At 36.3% G+C, this 20,758-nt stretch overlaps 1 protein-coding gene across 1 annotated transcript; it reads right to left on the reverse strand.

Annotated features, from left to right (window-relative positions):
• Positions 1-372: 372 nt before the first annotated feature.
• LOC127435567 (beta-hexosaminidase subunit alpha-like) lies at positions 373-20,382 on the reverse strand. The gene is made up of 14 exons (XM_051689115.1): positions 20,015-20,382; positions 17,800-17,910; positions 17,272-17,337; positions 17,141-17,187; positions 16,950-17,060; positions 15,186-15,287; positions 10,642-10,774; positions 10,293-10,473; positions 10,121-10,207; positions 8,778-8,850; positions 4,555-4,735; positions 2,939-3,029; positions 2,735-2,842; positions 373-2,474 (listed from the first exon to the last, which is right to left on the reverse strand). The coding sequence occupies exons 1-14, from the start codon at positions 20,262-20,264 to the stop codon at positions 2,411-2,413; spliced, it is 1,605 nt and encodes a 534-aa protein (XP_051545075.1). The 5' UTR covers positions 20,265-20,382; the 3' UTR covers positions 373-2,410.
• Positions 20,383-20,758: the final 376 nt, after the last annotated feature.

Here is a 20,758-nt window from a genome sequence, read left to right on the forward strand (position 1 = left end):
TGTAATAGATAATATTTTATACAAACTAGAACTGCTAATATATTTTGTATGATACATAATTATTAAATAGTACATGCCTAGGCACTTATTATTTATATTTTACAGTATACAAAAAATATTTAATTTATTTTCAAATTTGGTAATATTTTACAAAAAGTCTGTATTTGTTAACATTAGTTAACTACATTAATTAACATTACCTAACAATGAACAGCACAATGACAACATTTATTGATCTTTGTTAATGTGAATATCAACTTATAGCCTACTAATATATACTGTAATTTTAAAGTTGTTGCATTAGTTTATACAATATGAACTACCATGAACTCACAATGAACAATTGTATTTTAACATTTACAGATGCTTTTATTCACTTAAAAAATGAGGAAGGATACATTAGCCATTCATCTTAAGGAGACAATAACATGAAACATGCTGCATTACAAAGTTTCAATTTCATCAGAAAAGTGCTAGCCAAGACATAGATTAGAGTGCAGCAATAATTATTTTTTATTATTACATAAAAATAAAAATAAAATAATAATTTAATACATTTTAATATTTTGTTTTATTTTGTAAAGTAGCATTAGCCAAGATTATTAAATACTGTTAAATATTGTGAATGTTTAGCTCATAATACCTCATCCATTTATGCATGTTAACAAATACTACCTAACTGTAAAGTATTACTTCAAATTTTTATATTTTTTAATAGGTGGGAATTTAAGTTGATTTAAAATAACTTCTCTTTAAAAACAATTTACCAACTACAAAAAAATAAATGAATTTTCTCAACAATCATGCTACGGTCCAAATCACAGAGATCATATTTTTTCCCCATCCTGATGGTTGATGTGAACATTAACTGAAGCTCCTGACCCATATCTGCATGATTTTATGCACTGCACTGCTGCCACATGATTGGCTGATTAGATAATCACATGGATGATTGTTGGTGCCTGATGGGCTGGTTTGAGTATTTCTGTAACTGCTGATCTCCTGGGATTTTCTCACATAACACTCTCTAGAATTTACTCCAAATGGTGCCAAAAACTAAAAATATCCAGTGAGTGGCAGTTCTGTGGACGGAAATGCCTTGTTGAAGAGAGAGTTCAACAGAGAATGGCCAGACTGGTTCAAACTGACAAAGTCTACAGTAACTCAGATAACTGCTCTGTACAATTGTGTTGAGAACAATAACATCTCAGAATGCTATTCTGAGATGTGGGTTGGTGCTGTTTGGTGGCATGAGGGGGACCTACACAATATTAGGCAAGTGGTTTTAATGTTGTGGCTGATCGGTGTATATATATATATACACATACATATATATGTACACATACATACACACACACACACATATATATATATATATATGCATAATTGTATTCAGCTTTATTAATCTTGGTAAATGTTCATTTTAACATTTACTAATGCAATTTTTGGGAACACTTTACAATAAGGTTCCATTTGATAACAACATTAGTTAATATGAACTCTCAATGAACAATACTTTTACAGCAATTTTAACAAATTTTTAAGATCAAAAGTTATATATGTTAGCATTAGTAACCATTAAGTAACATTAACAAATATTAATAAATGCTGTAAAAAGTATGTTGTTCGCTGTTTGTTCATGATACTTAATGCAGTGACCAACAAAAACTAACAATGAACAGTTCTATTTTTTTTAAATTAGCCAAGATTAATACATTTTGTAAAAATCTATTTTTCATTATTAGCTCATTACACCCAATTCATTTAACAAATGACCTTATTTTAAAGTGTGACCAAAAAATATTATACCTAAAGATAATACCACAAGAAATAATACCACAAGAAATTCAAAAGATGGTTGCTTAATCGTATGTCTGTATCAGTAGTAGCTAACAGTTCTGGCCATTCACACCTTACGGTGTCCTACTTTAGCTCATGTGTAAACCCCATCAGAGTTAATAGGATCTGCTGCTGCGTAGCTGGTGAAATGGGATTGGTGTTGTAGTGGCGGGCGATTTCATTAAATGTGTAGGTACTTTACATCAGCCATTTACCTGGTGCTGGCACTGTTCACCACACATCAGGTAAATCCTTATTCTCATACGTTTTAATGGGACGTTTTTGTGACTTAATGCAATGACATTCAAACATGTTTACAGTAAGCGTGGCTTCAGTCTCCAAATACTGTACTATTTGGGGCCACTGTATTCAAGGGGTAGTAATTCCTTCAGTAATACCAGCATTCTTGCATAGATCTTTATGAATAATAAAATTCACATTACTTGGAAAAGTCAGTTCACATGAGTAATAGAAAAACTATTTGTTAGAGTAAAAAAAAAACTTTATTTTGCAAATTCAAACACAGTGCTTCCAGTTCACAATAACACCCCTCTTCAGTTCCGATGCACCTCTAAAAACTATTATACTCATGTTTACAATGGCCAACAAACAGAGGCTCCGCTTGAATACCCCGCCTGTGGCAAAACAAACAAGATTAAAAAAACTTTTTTGTTAAATACAACCAACTGTATTAAATTTGTATATATATATTTATATACTATACACTGCATATTTCAATATATATACTGTAATACCATTCTATTTATGTAATATATGGTATATACAATATGTAATTTAATTAAATCATTTTAAATAATTAATTTTGTATATAAACAGTCCAAGTAAAACAGAAAAGGCTCTGAAATATAATGATTGATAAACATATTTTCAATACCTCAGAAGTTTGCAGCGGAACTCTTCCAGTCGAGGGAAGGCCAGATCTGCATTCAAGGTTTTCTCTTCATCACTCCACAACCTTTCAGCTGCAGCACAAGCTCTCGGCCTCCACACACATGCACAGATCACAAATATGTCTAAGTATGTACAGATCCTGCACGATCAATAATCGATTCTGATGTTGACTGTTTTCTAGTCATACCACAAACGAGTGTTCAGATTGGTGGCATCAACATATTCGCCCCACATGGCAACCTCTCCACCAATCACCAATTTCTTTTGCTCCTCTGTGCCTAAACCATAGAAACAAAGACACAACTTCAACCAAGCACAACAGACCTAAAAAACACACCATCACTGCACTTCAAACAACCAAATAAAATCATTTTCGGTATGCTCTGCTTCAGGAGACAATAGACTAAACAACTGAGATAGTAGTTGATTCATTAGAGTTAACTTTGTTTAGAAATGTAAGCGCAGTGTGGTTTTAGCAGGAAGACTAGCAGCTGTACATCACCGCACCATTAGCTAGGTAACTCCTAGCCAATCACATGTCAGCCAATGACATGTCAGCCATCGCTTAATAAGTCTGCTCACAATCTATCACATTGCTGTTTCAGTGTGCTAACACGGCAACCTCCACCACCCCACCGCCACCAGTTGAGTCCCATCCTGCACGGGGGTAGGCTCCTCGCCCCCTGCCTCCTATCTCCGGCAGGATCTGATGGTTCCGAGTACAACTTCTTCGGACCACCAGACGGGGCTTACACCAAAGAGAGACATTACATTCCTGTTTCAAATTCATCAAATAAATGTAATCTAAAACTTTACTCAAGTCTGCGAGTCTTCCTGATAGAAATGACCTTTTGTATTGAACTACACATGATCTCAGACTGGAGCTTATACTATGAAAACACATTCACTTTTAGAGCTTTAAAGGGATAGTTCATCCAAAAATGAAAATGTTCTCATCATTTATTCACCCTTATGCCATCCCAGATGTGTATGGCTTTCTTTCTTATTCTGAAGACAAATAAAGATTTGTAGAAGAATTTTTCAGCTCTGAAGGTTCATACAATGCAATGAATGGTGGCCAGAACTTTGAGGCACCAAAAAGCATATAAATGAAACATAAAAGTAATCCATATAACACCAGTGGTTAAATCCATGTCTTCAGAAGCGATATGATAGGTGTGAGTGAGAAACACTTTACTATAAATCAACTTTTAAACAACCCTCTTATGCACGTTCACAAGAGTTCTTCTGTTTTTGGCGATTCACATACTTTGTGCATATCGCCATCTAATGGGTAGGGAGGAGAAAAATAAATGGAGAAATAAAGGAAAGGAAAATAAAAAATAAATCATATTTGCACAACAGTCCAGTAGGTGGAGAATGCTAAACGCCAAAAAACAAAAGAAGAACAACTCTCGTGAATGTGCAAAGGAGAGCCGGTCAAAGTGGAATATTTAAAAATTACGAATATTGATCAGCTTCTGAAGATATGGATTTAACCACTGGAGTCGTAAGGATTACTTTTATGCTGCCTTTATGTGCTTATTGGAGCTTCAAAGTTCCGGACACCATTCACTTGCATTATATGGACCAACAGAGCTGAAATATTCTTCTAAAAAATCTTTATTTGTGTTCTGTCATACACATCTGGGATGGCATGAGGGTGAGTAAATGATGAGAGAATTTTCATTTTTGGGTGAACTGTCCCTTCAATTTAGTTAAAACCCTACCCTAGAACCCATCAACAAATCCCACTGGTGACCATAGGACCCCATCACCAGCCTAACATGCTGCTCCACACACCGGAAAAATTTTGGGGCCTCACTGCGTAGGAATTGCGCCAGTCCTGTCCATAGCTGATGTGATTGATGTACCAGGGGGCAGAGAGCAGAACCCTGTGCCCAGCCTTGGTCATCCTGCTCAGTTCAGCATAGTATTGTTCAGTAGTGCCCTTCCAGATCTCCAGAACTGTGTCTTGTGGAATCTGAGATTATAGACAGGAAACATGCAATCACAGCCTCACACTGCTCACGTATAATCTACAGATGTATCAAACGTTGCATTAATTGCATTTATGCAAAAAAAAGAAAAAAAAGAAAAGCAATTAGTTTTTATTCTTTTTTTCTTTTCTACCTTTTTGTGACCTGTTATTGAAAGTATCTTAGACATGAAATTATGGGGAGAAGAGGGGGGAAATGAGTTGCAACTAGCCACACTCAAACCTCACTTTGCTTGAATGAGCACCACAGCTCAATAAGCACATGCGTTAACCATTAGGCCACGGCTCCAACCCATAAACCAATGTAGCTTTATGACTTCTGGGAGGCTGGGGAAGAAACGTATTGTGCGAATTGCACATTCTGACACTATTCAGACTTAAAAGTCAACTCTTGGTTGACACCTTCTGGTAAGAAAGTGCTATGCATAGATTGCAGTGAACAGGATTTCTTTTTTATAGTGTTAGTTATTATGTAAAGTGGCATTCCTTACTCTACATTACTTTCAATAAAAAGTGGCCAAAACAACAAAAAGTGGATAAAAAAACTAATTCCAGATAAATAAAACAGAGGTTGTTCATAATCCGATTTTGCCGCAATCATCTTTTTTTTCCAAATAGGCAGAATAGTCTTTAGTTTACATCACAGACTAAAATAAAATATTCTAAGACTGAATATTTTAAATGCGTACAACTTTAATGCCTAAACCCCAACACTGATTTAGTGCTGTACATAGTTGGAATACAAAAATATACTGTAAGTCATGCCGATCAATTATATATATATATATATATATATATATATATATATATATATATATATGTTTTTTTTTTTTTTCTTAGAGCACACACTTTCACACTGAAAGCAATGCAATTTATAAATCAGCACTACTCTTAGACACAACACAGCAATGCACAGCACAGCAACCTTTTTGCTATGTTATTTATAAGTAGTTTGCACTCAAGTTCTGACCCCTAAAGGCTAATGGTCGCACAATATAGTAGCGAGCCCAGCTGTGAGTTGGTATCGGCAGGTCGAGGTAGAAAGGGGCCGCCAGGATGACCTTTAACCCTGCCTTAGTCACCCTCCGCATCTCGCACAGGTAACATCCCTGCTTCCAAACCTCCACAACATACTTAGATCTGGGCTACAAGAGAGGCAACTCATTCCAGTTAAAATAACCCATACGTTGCATTCAAACCACAAAAATAAGCATTCTTCAACTAGAGGCACATTTATGTCACTGGGGTTGTTTTTTGACTGACAAAATATATTTGTACTGTTTTACCCCTGTCCCAGACCCAGATTTGCATAAAAATAAATGATATAAAATTATTTTAAAATTATGCTACATTGTAAAACTAAGATAATCTAAACAAAGTGAAATAAAGATAAACCTGTTTACCTTTGTCACTTTATGTTCAAATGCATATGCATTGTATTAGTTTGTTATTTTTTTATGCCAGTGTCAAAGGCAAATTTCCAATCGATGGCAAACTGAATGGATAATAAAGTGTAAACTTAACTAAACCATTTTAATATTTGTTGTGTGATGTACTGTATACATTTTTACACAAATTACAATGGTTCCTTAACTGTGGCGTAATTTCAACCACAATCAATAATTACTACTAATATACAGGTGCATCTCAATAAATTAGAATGTCGTGGAAAAGTTCATTTATTTCAGTAATTCAACTCAAATTGTGAAACTCGTGTATTAAATAAATTCAATGCACACAGACTGAAGTAGTTTAAGTCTTTGGTTCTTTTAACTGTGATGATTTTGGCTCACATTTAACAAAAACCCACCAATTCACTATCTCAAAAAATTAGAATATGGTGACATGCCAATCAGCTAATCAACTCAAAACACCTGCAAAGGTTTCCTGAGCCTTCAAAATGGTCTCTCAGTTTGGTTCACTAGGCTACACAATCATGGGGAAGACTGCTGATCTGACAGTTATCCAGAAGACAATCATTGACACCCTTCACAAGGAGGGTAAGCCACAAACATTCATTGCCAAAGAAGCTGGCTGTTCACAGAGTGCTGTATCCAAGCATGTTAACAGAAAGTTGAGTGGAAGGAAAAAGTGTGGAAGAAAAAGATGCACAACCAACCGAGAGAACCGCAGCCTTATGAATGTCAAGCAAAATCGATTCAAGAATTTGGGTGAACTTCACAAGGAATGGACTGAGGCTGGGGTCAAGGCATCAAGAGCCACCACACAAAGACATGTCAAGGAATTTGGCAACAGTTGTCGTATTCCTCTTGTTAAGCCACTCCTGAACCACAGACAACGTCAGAGGCGTCTTACCTGGGCTAAGGAGAAGAAGAACTGGACTGTTGCCCAGTGGTCCAAAGTCCTCTTTTCAGATGAGAGCAAGTTTTGTATTTCATTTGGAAACCAAGGTCCTAGAGTCTGGAGGAGGGGTGGAGAAGCTCATAGCCCAAGTTGCTTGAAGTCCAGTGTTAAGTTTCCACAGTCTGTGATGATTTGGGGTGCAATGTCATCTGCTGGTGTTGGTCCATTGTGTTTTTTGAAAACCAAAGTCACTGCACCCGTTTACCAAGAAATTTTGGAGCACTTCATGCTTCCTTCTGCTGACCAGCTTTTTAAAGATGCTGCTTTCATTTTCCAGCAGGATTTGGCACCTGCCCACACTGCCAAAAGCACCAAAAGTTGGTTAAATGACCATGGTGTTGGTGTGCTTGACTGGCCAGCAAACTCACCAGACCTGAACCCCATAGAGAATCTATGGGGTATTGTCAAGAGGAAAATGAGAAACAAGAGACCAAAAAATGCAGATGAGCTGAAGGCCACTGTCAAAGAAACCTGGGCTTCCATACCACCTCAGCAGTGCCACAAACTGATCACATCCATGCCACGCCGAATTGAGGCAGTAATTAAAGCAAAAGGAGCCCCTACCAAGTATTGAGTACATATACAGTAAATGAACATACTTTCCAGAAGGCCAACAATTCACTAAAAATGTTTTTTTTATTGGTCTTATGATGTATTCTAATTTTTTGAGATAGTGAATTGGTGGGTTTTTGTTAAATGTGAGTCAAAATCATCACAATTAAAAGAACCAAAGACTTAAACTACTTCAGTCTGTGTGCACTGAATTTATTTAATACACGAGTTTCACAATTTGAGTTGAATTACTGAAATAAATGAACTTTTCCACGACATTCTAATTTATTGAGATGCACCTATATATATATATATATATATATATATATATATATTTTCTTTATTTTCCTTTGGAATTATCTGCATTTATGTATAAATTTGTCTTAAAATCTGGTTTGATCTTCATCTAAGTTACAATAATGAACAAACACAATCGGTTTTAACTAATAACACACAAATTATTGGTTTGTTCTTGTACATACTGAATACATCTTTCAAAAATTCACAGTGTAGGTTGGAAAAAGTATGTAAACCCCGGTTAATGACATCAACAAAAGCTAATTTAGAGGCAGGAGTTGGCAAACCTGGCATCCAATTAATGAAACCAGATTGGAGGTGTGGGTTAAAGCTACTTTGATTTATAAAAAGCACTCAAACATTTTGAGTTTGCTATTCACAAGAAGCATCTGCTGACTCACTGGAACCTCGATTTTTGCTTCTTTTTTTTTAAGAAAAGGAGGAACGAGTCGAAATAAATTTTTGTGGTAATCAACATTATGCCACAAATGCTGTCAATTGATCTTAACTTGTATTGAACCCGGAATATTCCTTTAAGCACATTGTGTTTGTCTGTACTTGTGACTTTGATGAAGATGAGATCACATTTTATGACCAATTAATGCAGAAAGCCAGCTAATTCTAAAGGGTTCACATACTTTTTCTTGCCACTGTACTTTTAGTGTATGTTTAGGAAGGAGACAAAAGTGTCAGTGAAAAGCATGCTTGAGATGAAATATGAAAGTTTTCCACCAGATCAAAAGTGCCTACAATAAAAGAAACACGCACATATAAGGATCTTTGATAGGAACAGGTGAATCAGATCTCTACTCACTCTCTCATGGTAGTCAAACACATCCTGCCACACAATTGAGGTTTTGTTGAGAGCAGTGGTCATGTTCATTATACTGAAGAACATAATGACAGACATAATGAGCACATTCAAACCATAGATACTGTTCATGAATGTTCCACTTCTTCCAGTTCTAGAGATAAATGTCTACCTATAATCATGAGGGTTTGACCATCTCCAAAAGCTTAATAAATATATCTATACACTCAATGTTTTATGGTGATCTCCCATGTTTGCACAATAATGGTTAATAATTGTTTGATAAAAATTTCCAAATTTGCAACTAGGGGTAGAAATTTTTACAACTAACAATTTAAATCAATTTTGATTCAAGGAGTCACAGTGAAATTCCAAAATGATTCTCAACACATATTTGCAGGCATGGATAATTCACCCCAAAATTAAAATTCTCTGATCATTTACTCACCCTCATGACATCTCAGATGTGTATGACTTTCTTCCTTCTGCTGAACACAAATGAAGATTTTTAGAAGCATATTTCAGCTCTGTAGGTCCATACAATGCAAGTGAATGGGGTTCAACACTTTGAAGCTCCAAAAAGCACATCAAGGCAGCATAAAAGTTATCCATAAGGCTTCAGAGGTTAAATCCATGTCTTCAGAAGTGATATGATAGGTGTGGGTGAGAAACAGATTAATTTTCTTTTTTACTATAAATTCTCCCCCCTACCCAGTAGGTGGCGATATGCACAAAGAATGTGAATCGCCAAAAACAAAAGAAAAATGTGAAAGAGGAGATTTATAGTAAAAAAATAACTTAAATATTGAACTGTTTCTTACCCACACTTATCATATCACTTCTGAAGACATGGATTAAACCACTGGAGTCGTATGGATTACTTGAATGCTGCTGTTATGTGCTTTTTGAACCTTCAAAGTTCTGATCATTATTCACTTGCATTGTATGGACCTACAGAGCTGAGATATTCTTCTAAAAATTGTTTATTTGTGTTCTGCAGAAGAAAGTCATACACATCTGGGATGGCATGAGGGTGAGTAAATGATGAGAGAATTTTCATTTTTGGATGAACTATCCCTTTAATGTAATGTTTTGTCCTGCAGATGCTTTTTCCTCTCCAAAAAAATAAAAATAAAAAAACGAAAAAAAAAATAAAAATAAACTATTAATAATGAACTTAAATTCTAAAAAGGAATTTTTGTGGATTGATGCAGAATCATAAGAAAGAACTACAATGCATCTGTGAATACATTTTTTCACCTACTGTACCCTCATTTGCCACAATCATAATGGCAATTCGAGCTATTTACTTTAGCTTGCTTTTACACTTTAATGATTTGACCCACCTCTCCATATAGAACGATTCCAGTTTGGTAAAATCCTTCCCAAAGCCCATCTTTTCCATAAACTTTCGCACATCAGGATTCGACTGCCTATTAAAGTATAACAAAACAGAAAGACCCATTTCCATCAAGCTCAAATGAGGCACCATACGACATTATGAGTCAATATGCTTACCAGCAGCTAAAACTGACTTCATCCCCTCCTATGTGAACGTAAGAGTCGGGAAATACAGATTTCACCTCTTTGAAGAGGCGATCCATGAACTTATAGGTGGTGTCTAGGGTTGGATTGACAGGTCCAAATGTCCCGGAGGGGACACTTCCCTTGTAACAAGGTGTCAACAGGTCTGGCTGTCCTGAGAAGCAGGAAAGGACAGAAGAAGACAACTAGACATTACATTTATGTGATTTCCCACATCATTATACTCTTCTATTTAAAACTCTTATTTGAATATATGTGCACATGTAAGGATATAATAGGAAAAAAGATGAATGCCTCTTGGTTTCATACAAGAGAAACCTACCTCTTCCCCATGACTGAGTGTGTCCAGGTGAGTCAAACTCAGGTATGACTCTAATGCCCCTCATTCTAGCATGTTCAATCACTCTCATCACATCTGACTGGGTGTATATATGAGTAAATGGGTGAAAGGCTCCCTAAGATAAACAAAAAGAACAGCAGTATTGCATACAGTATCATATAAAGACACTACTAATACATAAGATCAGTGTTAGGGAGTAGTTAACTAAAAGTAGTTTCGCTACAAAATTAACTACATTGTTTTGTAGCGTCACAGTAGCTCAGCTAAGTTCACAATAGAGTAGCTTTTCCAGTAACAAGCTAAATTTTTCGACAAGTACCACTGTAGAGTCACAAAATGGGGCCGAGGGAGTAATCAAACGCGCTCACCTAAACTATCATCTCTCTGATGTAGCGCTGGGAAAAAACTAATAATTTAGATAAATCTAGTGATGCGCACATGTTTGTGTGATGGTTAGGTTTAGGTTAAGGGGTAGAGTTGGGAAAAAGAAAATGTCATTAGTCTGTTATGAAATCAATGGAAGTCAATGAGAGATCACAAGTATAATCAAACAAACCTGTATGTGTGTGTGCATGTGTTTTTTGCATTGTGGATGTTTTATAGTCTCACCCCTGCATTTATGTGTGATTGTGTTCTGCATTGCATCTCATTTATTGATTTTTATTTGACAAATAAAATTGCTCTGTGTTGTTGTCTCTCCCATTCATTTCCTATGGCAGGCCATTTTTGACCTGAACAAAACAAGTGTTGCTTTTTTTATGTACACAAGACTTTTCAAATCAAGTCCAGATTATTTATTTATTTATTTTTTTCAGATAGCAAGTGGAGGAAAAGTCACCAAGTCTTTTACATACCTGCCAACATCGGATTGTGAAAAATAGGGAGATTTTTGGGAGGGATGGTGTACCGGTCAGTAATACCACATTGAAGATGAATAATACCAAGAAATGTATTCAAATGGTCCCTTACCACATCCTTGACAGTTTAAGCAATAAATGCTTTTTGAGTTATTAATAATAATAAAAGTGTATATACTTTCGTATATGCTGAGAACTTTCCTGATCCATGACTTAAAAAATATACAGATTTTCTTTTCTTCGATTACACTATGTAACACAATTTTTGTTCCTGGGTAGAAAGTTTTATTTCCTATATAAATGCTTATGCCTCAAAAGTACAGAAAATGGCTATTATTCCCCACAAACTTTGCTTCTGTGACAATGAGAAAACGGGCGAATTTGTGTCTTTTCGTTCACATAAAGTCAGAAAAAAACAACATATGAATCCAAGTTAACATGTATTTATACTAAAGTAATACAAAAATGACTACAAAAGATACAAAAGAGTAGTTTTTCGAGATTTATGATTATAGTCTCCCATCATGTTCTTGTTATTCTGTCCTTGGTAGCGGCGTTCAAAGTCCAGTATATCCTGGTGGAAGCACTCACCTTGCTCCTCCGAGTATGCTCCCATGTTCTCCTTGAATTTATCAAGATGAGCATCAAGGATATGGACTTTGAGGGACATCCTACAGCCCATTGTGCCATAGTTCTTCACCAGAGTCTCAACCAGTTCCACATAGTTTTCGGCTTTGTGATTGCCCAGGAAGCCCCAAACCACTGCGACAAAGCTTTTCCAAGCCGCTTTCTCCTTACAAGTGAGCTTCTTGTGGAATTCATTGCACTCCAGGATCTTCTCTATCTGTGGTCCGACGAAGACACCAGCTTTGACCTTTGCCTCAGACAGCTTAGGGAAGAAGTCTTGAAGGTACTTGAAGGCTGCCGACTCCTTATCTAGAGCTCTGACAAATTGTTTCAAAAAGCCCAGTTTGATATGCAGTGGCATCAGCACCTTCCGGTGGTCCACCAGTGGCTCCCACTTGACGTTGTTCCTCCCCACAGAGAACTCGGTCTGCTGTGGCCAGTCCCACCTGTGGTAGTGCGCCTTGGTGTCCCTGCTGTCCCAAAGGCAAAGATAGCAGGGAAACTTGGTAAAACCACCTTGGAGACCCATCAGGAATGCCACCATTTTGAAATCTCCTATGACCTCCCAGCCGTACTCATCATACTCTAGCAAGGTCTTGATATGTATCCACTTAGGCAGCTGGAACTAAACTGAACTGGTGGGCTTAAGGCCCCTGTATTTATACTACCTTTTATATTACTGGAAAGTTCTATAAAGTTCTAGAAGTTACTCCAAGTTTACTCAGCACTGAATCTATCTGGAATGTTCTGGAAAATAGGTACATTTCAAAATATCACTGTCCTGGTCACAAAAGCTAAGTTTGTGACACTACACTCAAAGCACTTTACACAGTGAACAGGGGACTCTCCTCAACCACCACCAGTGTGCAGCATCCACTTGGATGATGCGACGGCAGCCATAGTGCACCAGTATGCTCACCACACACCAGCTATTGGTGGAGAGGAGAGAGTAGAGTTATAGAGCCAATTAATGGGTGGGGATTATTAGGAAGCCATGATTGATAAGGGCAAATGGGGGGAATTTGGCCAGGACACCTACTCTTTTTGAGAAGTGTCCTGGGATTTTTAATGACCACACAGAGTCAGGACCTCGGTTTCACATCTCATCCGAAGGACAGTGCCTTTTTACAGAATAGTGTTCCCATCACTATACTGAGGCATTAGGACCTACACAGACCGCAGGGTGAGCACCCCCTGCTAGACTTCCTAATACCTCTTCCAGCAGCAACCTTAGTTTTTCTCCAGGCTCAACCCTGCTTAGCTTCAGTAGGCAACCAGTCTTGAGCTACAGGGTGATATGGCTGCTTCTTTATCTTATTTATGTATAAATCTGTGTTGGTTTATATGTATTATTATGTATTTTTTGTTTTTATTTACTTTATTTTAATCATTTATTGTTTTCCTTCACCTATACTTTTTGTCTTTATGACTCAGTGATTGTATTCATATATTGTTGGATCAGTGTAATTTTGTACATCTTATTGAACATTTAACCTTCTGTTTTTCAATAAAATATCAACCGTTTTTAGCACAATGTGTTGAACTTTTCAGACGGTCTCTTTCCACACCCTTCACAGTATTAGCACGTTTCAGCACAATGTGTGGACTTTTCAGACGACCCCTTACCCACCTTATAAAAATGTTCCAACTTATATTGATGTTAAATTAATGATCTAGAACAATTTCACTGTGATGCAATCTGACCAGTTTATGGGACAAATCATTTAATATTTAATTACAGGTTAATCCCGTATTTTACGGGACGGGTGGCAACCCTACCTGGAGGTCTAATTCATTCTCATAAGCAAAGTGTGGATGTGGAAAATCGTGAGTTTAACGGGAGAAATTGTAAATCAGGAGTAAAGCGGGAAAAGGAGTGGAAAAACGGGAGAAACACAGTAAAATCATGTGTGTTGGCAGGTATGGTCTTGTACCACTCAAAGGAAACCATTTTTATTAAAGAAACAAAATTAAAATGGGTCAAAAATGACCCGAACAATACATGAGTATTTATGCTGACACCTTATTTGTTTAACCCTTACAGAAATAAACCATGGTTTTACTATAGTAATAATCTTAGTGGGGGGTGTCTTAGTGCCTTCCTGAGCCTATGTCCTACTTTTTTTCTCTCTCTGAATTTTTTTTTTCTCTCTGAAATTTTTTTCCTCAAGAGGCAACATGAGAAAAGTGTTGTTTCTTGCTAGCTAACAATTAGCATGTGGTACCAAACTTGGCCACCAGGTGCCACAATCAGTAATCATTAAATCTTATGCTTACAAGGTGAAAGAATGTCTGTGGATTTTATCTGTTGATTTAGAGATTTAGAGTTAAAATATTATACAATAACAAGAATGTTTTGCAAATCTTAATAAATATGTATAATATATAATATAATATTAGACAGTCCTCTAATACAGAAAATCCCACAATTAAACAATATGTACATACTGTATGTTTCATATGGCATTTATCATCAAGTGTGAAAACAGGTTGGTACCATATGCTAATTGTTAGCTAACAAGAAAAACTAAATTGTTGTCATTTTTAGAAAGAAGAAAAAAGAGGAAAAAAAAAACATTTTTAGAAAGAAAAACAAAATAGAGAAAAAAATTCCAGAGAGAAAAAAAATTCTGAGAGAAAAAAAAAACCTGAGAGGAAAAAATTTCAGACAAAAAAAAAAATAAAAAATTTAGAGAGAGAGAGAGGAAAAAAAAAAAAGTAGGACAGGCTCAGGAAGGCACTTTTTTCACCTAGTGAAATTCTCTTTTCAAAGTGCGGTTCAGGGCTCCCATAATTAATAATGCAAAAATGAGAATCAGCTAATTTTGTATTACAGTAATGGTAATTTGGAAAGAAAATATGTTTAATTGTAATGAAAATAATGTCCCAATCTTAATTGCCCTAAAAATACAGTTGGCCTAATTTTTACTTTATGCAAACTATAATTTTTTCTTTGATATTGGAGTGAAATTCTCCCGTTACCATTACAAATTTCATTTGAATGAATGTGAATTTACAGCAGTGAATGAATAACATGTTTACCTTATTGCTGAGGTCAGGAAAGGTGCGACTTTGATATGGAAAAGAGGGGTCATCCACAATGTGCCAGTGAAAGACATTGAATTTACTGTAGGCCATGGCATCCTCCACACAAAAAGACACGAAGATAGCTTGGTATTATTATTTTATATACAGTTGAAGTCAGAGGTTTACAAACACCTTAGCCAAATACTTTTAAACTCAGTTTTTCACAATTCCTGACATTTAATTGTAGAAAACATTCCCTGTCTTAGGTCAGTTAGGATCACTACTTCATTTTAAGAACGTGAAATGTCAGAATAATAGTAGAGAGAATGATTTATTTCAGCTTTTATTTCTTTCATCACATTCCCTGTGGGTCAGAAGTTTGCATAGACTTTGTTAGTATTTGGAGCTTTGCCTTTAAATTGTTCAACTTGGGTCAGACGTTTCAGGTAACCTTCCACAAGCTTCTCACAATAAGTTGTTGGAATTTTGGCCCATTTCTGCAGACAGAACTGGTGTAACTGAGTCAGGTTTGTAGGCCTCCTTGCTCGCACACACCTTCTCAGTTCTGCCCACAAATTTTAAATCGGAATGAGGTCAGGGCTTTGTGATAGCCACTCCAATACCTTGCCTTTGTTGTCCTTAAGCCATTTTGCCACAAATTTGGAGGTATGCTTGGGGTCATTGTCCATTTGGAAGACCCATTTGCAAACGAGCTTTAACTTCATGGCTGATGTCTTGAGATGTTGCTTCAATATATTCACATAATTGTCCTTCCTCGTGATGCCATCTATTTTGTGAAGTGCACCAGTCCCTCCTGCAGCAAAGCACCCCCACAACACGATGCTGCCACCCCCATGTTTCATGGTTGGGATGGTGTTCTTCGGCTTGCAAGCCTCACCCTTTTTTCCTCCAAACATAACTATGGTCAATATGGACAAAAAGTTCCATTTTTGAGATATCAGACCATAGCAGTTTTCTCCAAAATGTAAGATCTTTGTCCCCACGTGCACTTGCAAACTGTAGTCTGGCTTTTTTATGGTGGTTTTGGAGCAGTGGCTTCTTTCTTGCTGAGCTGCCTTTCATGTTATGTCAATATAGGACTCGTTTTACTGTGGATATAGATACTTGTCTACCTGTTTTTTCCAGCATCTTCACAAGGTCCTTTGCTGTTGTTCTGGGATTGATTTGTACTTTTTGGACCAAACTACGTTCATCTCAAGGAGACAGAATGCATCTCCTTTCTGAGCGGTATGATGGCTGTGTGGTCCTATGGTGTTAATAATTGCATTCTATTGTTTGTAAAGATGAATATGGTACCTTCAGGTGTTTGAAAATTAGTCCCAAGGATGAACCAGACTTGAGGAGGTCCACATTTTTTTTTCTGAGGTCTTGGCTGATTTCTTTTGATTTTCCCATGAATTCAATTAGGCTATCAGAAGCTAATTGGCTAAAGGCTTGACATCATTTTCTGGAATTTTACAAGCTGCTTAAAGGCACAGTTAACTTAGTGTATGTAAACTTCTGACCCACTGGAATTGTGATATAGGCAATTAAATGTGAAACAATCGGTCTGTAAACAATTGTTGGAAAAAGTACTTGTGTCATGCACAAAGTAGATGTCCTAAACGACTTGCCAAAACTATAGTTTGCTAATATGAAATCTGTGGAGTGGTTAAAAAAATGAGTTTTAATGACTTCAGCCTAAGTGTATGTAAACTTCTGACTTCAACTGTAATGTATTTTTCATTCATTAATCATTATTACACAGTAACAACTTACCAGGTTCTTCAAAATGGCATGCAGAGGTAAATAATGCCTTGAAGTGTCCAGTAAAAGCCCTCTGAATGCAAAACGAGGGAAGTCCACAATTTCTGTCTTATTGATAAAGTACTGCAGAAGAAGGCAGAGTAAACTGCTATTGACCACTGCACTCTAGCAATATACTACAACTGATTTCAAAAAATACTTACAGCACCATAATCATCCTGGTACACTAGCTGACTGAGGGACTCGAGACCTGAAATTCAGGTTGAAAATAGAACAAATATTTGGTTAGTGCTTTGGGCTTTCACAGTGGCTGTAATATTGTTGAGTGTCATACCTCTCAAGGCGCCCCACACTGACACTGATGTCAGCACAGCTTGTCCTTCAGACACACTCAGGTTATCTGCAATAATAACAACAACAACAAACAAACAAAAAAAAAGACTTGATTTTGAACATGATCTGATATGCTGTATTTGGAAAACATAGTGGAACTACACCCTCTATTTCAGTGGGCATGCTCTGGCATAACTGGAGGTAATGAGAGGTCAAAAGTCATAAATTCAACATGAAGCTGCAGCAATCCATTTTACTTCTTTAATGTGAAAAAACCATGTAGGACGGGACTTGATTTTATTCATCGGCATTTAATTGGATAATGAAAAGTGGGCATTTCATGCAAGTTATAACTTGTTATTTTGATGAAAGTTTACAAAGACTATTATTTTTTTTGTTTGTTTTTGGAATAACTTGCACTGATGAACTGTGTGCACAAGACCAAAAAATTATTAGAAAGTGAATATGGTCAATTCCGATTTCATGTCGACTTTAAGAGTAACCCCAAAATTTAGCAGGAAATACTCACAGCTCTCATTTGAATCTTCATCCGGGTAGCCGTCACATCCTTTGGTTTTGACACTTACTGAAACACCAAAGGGTTTTGGCTCCGACCACATATGGTGATGAAGCCCTGATGCTGTCCAAATAAACATCAAATATCAATACACATTATTTAATATTGCAACAATGTAATTTAATCATAGATAGCTCTTTATACACCCACAAACTTTGTTTTACAAATAGCCATAAAGAGCAGGAAAAAGAGTTCGTGCACATGGCTACACTTCCTCTATAGAAGGCCATCTCCATATGTGTAAAAAAAAATTTAAAAAAATAATATATATATATATATATATATATATATATATATATATATATATATATATATATATATATATAATTGTATTTATTTTTTCTCAAAGAAAGTCACATTCTAGACAGGACAGAGATGAGAAACAGTCCTGTGAAAGATTCTAAAGCAGTGTGTGTTATAAGTTAGAAATAATTCAGATTTGCATTTTCTTGCTACCCTAAAAAAAATGTAATAATATGTAGTTATCTAAATTTATGGCATACAATATTTGTGTTTATACGCTTATTCTTTGTGTCACAGCACAAATGTATTCTACAAGGTGGCCCAATAAAACGGGGCCACTATGTTTGATTGCTCATAACTTAAACATGCATAAAGGCATCTACATGATTTTTAGTGTACTTCTATTACTTTTTGTCCCGAACACATAAGTGAACTTTATTTGCATCAATTGCACAAAATAATCTGGCGATACACACAGGCTGTAATATTAGACACATTTCTTTGAAGCAGAAATAATCAAAAACTTCTAAAATTCAGACCATTTACAGTTTTAATGAAATGGAAACAACAAAATGACTTCACTTTGACGTCATTGTGAGCAACAACTTGCTACAAATAAATAAGTTAATCGTTTAGCTAAGTTTTCAATGGCAGCAAACGTCTGCGTTTTTTTTTGGGCCACCCTGTATGCTGTTGGTACTGTAGTGTAGAACATCTATAAGGGGCGTTCACACAGAACACGCACCTATGTTCAAAAACAGCTAGACAAGGCGTAAATATATGGAATGCAGAATGCATCACAGGGGTTTTGAGACTATTTTTAAGGGGCCGTTCACACCAAATGTGTTTTAGCTACCATTTGTTCTGCTTTTCAACTGTTTTTAAACAATGTAAACAAACGCTAGACGGACGTCTATGACTGTTGCTCTGCCCCTCGCATTTTCAGATCTCGTGCAGGAGCGGAGCATTTGTAAGATGCCGAGTTAGGTTAAAAAAGACGTCAACATTTAAAAGTGCATCTCGAGACACCTGCGTTCTGTTCTATTCGTTGCGCTTTGTCTAGCGTGTTCTTGTGCTAAAAAAAGCTAGATGCAGCACATATAACAAAATGGTTATATGGTGTCTCGAGAAGCGCTTTTTAAAGTTGACGAACTTTTTAAAGGAATAGTTCAACCAAGAATGAAAATTCTCTCATCATTTACTCACCCTTATACCATCCCAGATGTGTACGACTTTCTTCTGCTGGACACAAACTAATATTTTTAGAAGAATATTTCATCTCTGTAGGTCCTCACAATGCCTTGTAGCTCAAAAAAAGCACACAAAGGCAGCATAAAAGTAATCCATACGATTCCAGTGGTTTAATCCATGTCTTCAGAAGTAATATGATAGGTGTGGGAGAGAAACATATCAATATTTAGTATTTTTTACTATCAATCTCCACTTTCAAACAGCCCTTACACATGAGGGTGAGTAAATGAAGAGAGCATTTTCATTTTTGGGTGAACTATCCCTTTAATCAGACACCACATACTGTATAAAACGCCATGCTCCTGGGAGACACTGTAAAAACAACTAAAAAGAGCGCAGACGGACACAAAGACGCGTTCATGGCACTAAATTCTATGCAGCGCTCAAAGACGTTAATCTGACGCATATGTACAAAGACAATTAAAAACTAGCGCATACGAACGCGTCCTGTGTGAACGCCCCCTTTATATTTATTTTAAATAGGCCTATTATTATAATAAGCAAATAATTTCCCTGAGTAAGTATGGACATTATAATTATATTTGGCATTCATATGTCATTTATAATTATACAGGATAAATAATTTCCACTTCTACAATCTCATCCTACCTAGTACAACTGGGAAGCAGTTTCATTAATTCTCAAGCATAAACCTACTTAAGGTTTATCCTACCTGATCCATCCATGAAGTCAGGAAATATGATGGAGAAGTATCTTTTGAAAGCAGCATCCAGGACAGAGCATCCACTCTGAGCAGCCGAGTACTTTCCATAAGTAAAAGAGAATAACTGTGGACTCAAACTGTATCTGTCTGCGGACACATCTATCTTTTGAGGCAGTGGCCAAACTCCATTCACCTGCTCTACAGTATGACACAGAAGAACTAATAGGAAAGTAAACTGCAGATTATAAATATGAGTCATACTGCGGCGCAGTTTGTCGTGTTTTAGTGCTGTACGTCGGACTAACGGGTCTACACATGAGATAACATTAGGTAAGTGCTGAAACTGTGAAAACACCTGTCATATGACAAGTTGTGTTTCTAAAAAGACAGATAGTCAGCTGACCTGATCTGTTCGTTGCGGTATTTCCGGGATGAACATTGCAGCGTAGCCTGTTTTTTTTTTTTTTTCTTTTCTTCTTCTTCTTCTTTTTTTTCTGAGAGAACCTAACTGTAATAAATAATACACTATGTTGTTTAAATTACTCTTTAAATGATCCCTTTTCAGCTATTATTGTTTTGTTATAGTTTTGTGTGTGTGTGTGTGTGTGTGTGTGTTTTTTTTATAGGTAGTTCATAAAAGAGTTATTAATGTCCAAATTCACAATGTTGTTATTATTATTTTGTTTTGCCATTACTGGCACCTTTTTGCTTATTTGGCTTTGGCAATACTGTGTGTAACCCAATTATGCAAAG

The sequence above is a fragment of the Myxocyprinus asiaticus genome, chromosome 46 (genome assembly GCF_019703515.2).
Source record: "Myxocyprinus asiaticus isolate MX2 ecotype Aquarium Trade chromosome 46, UBuf_Myxa_2, whole genome shotgun sequence".
NCBI classification, from domain to species: domain Eukaryota; kingdom Metazoa; phylum Chordata; class Actinopteri; order Cypriniformes; family Catostomidae; genus Myxocyprinus; species Myxocyprinus asiaticus.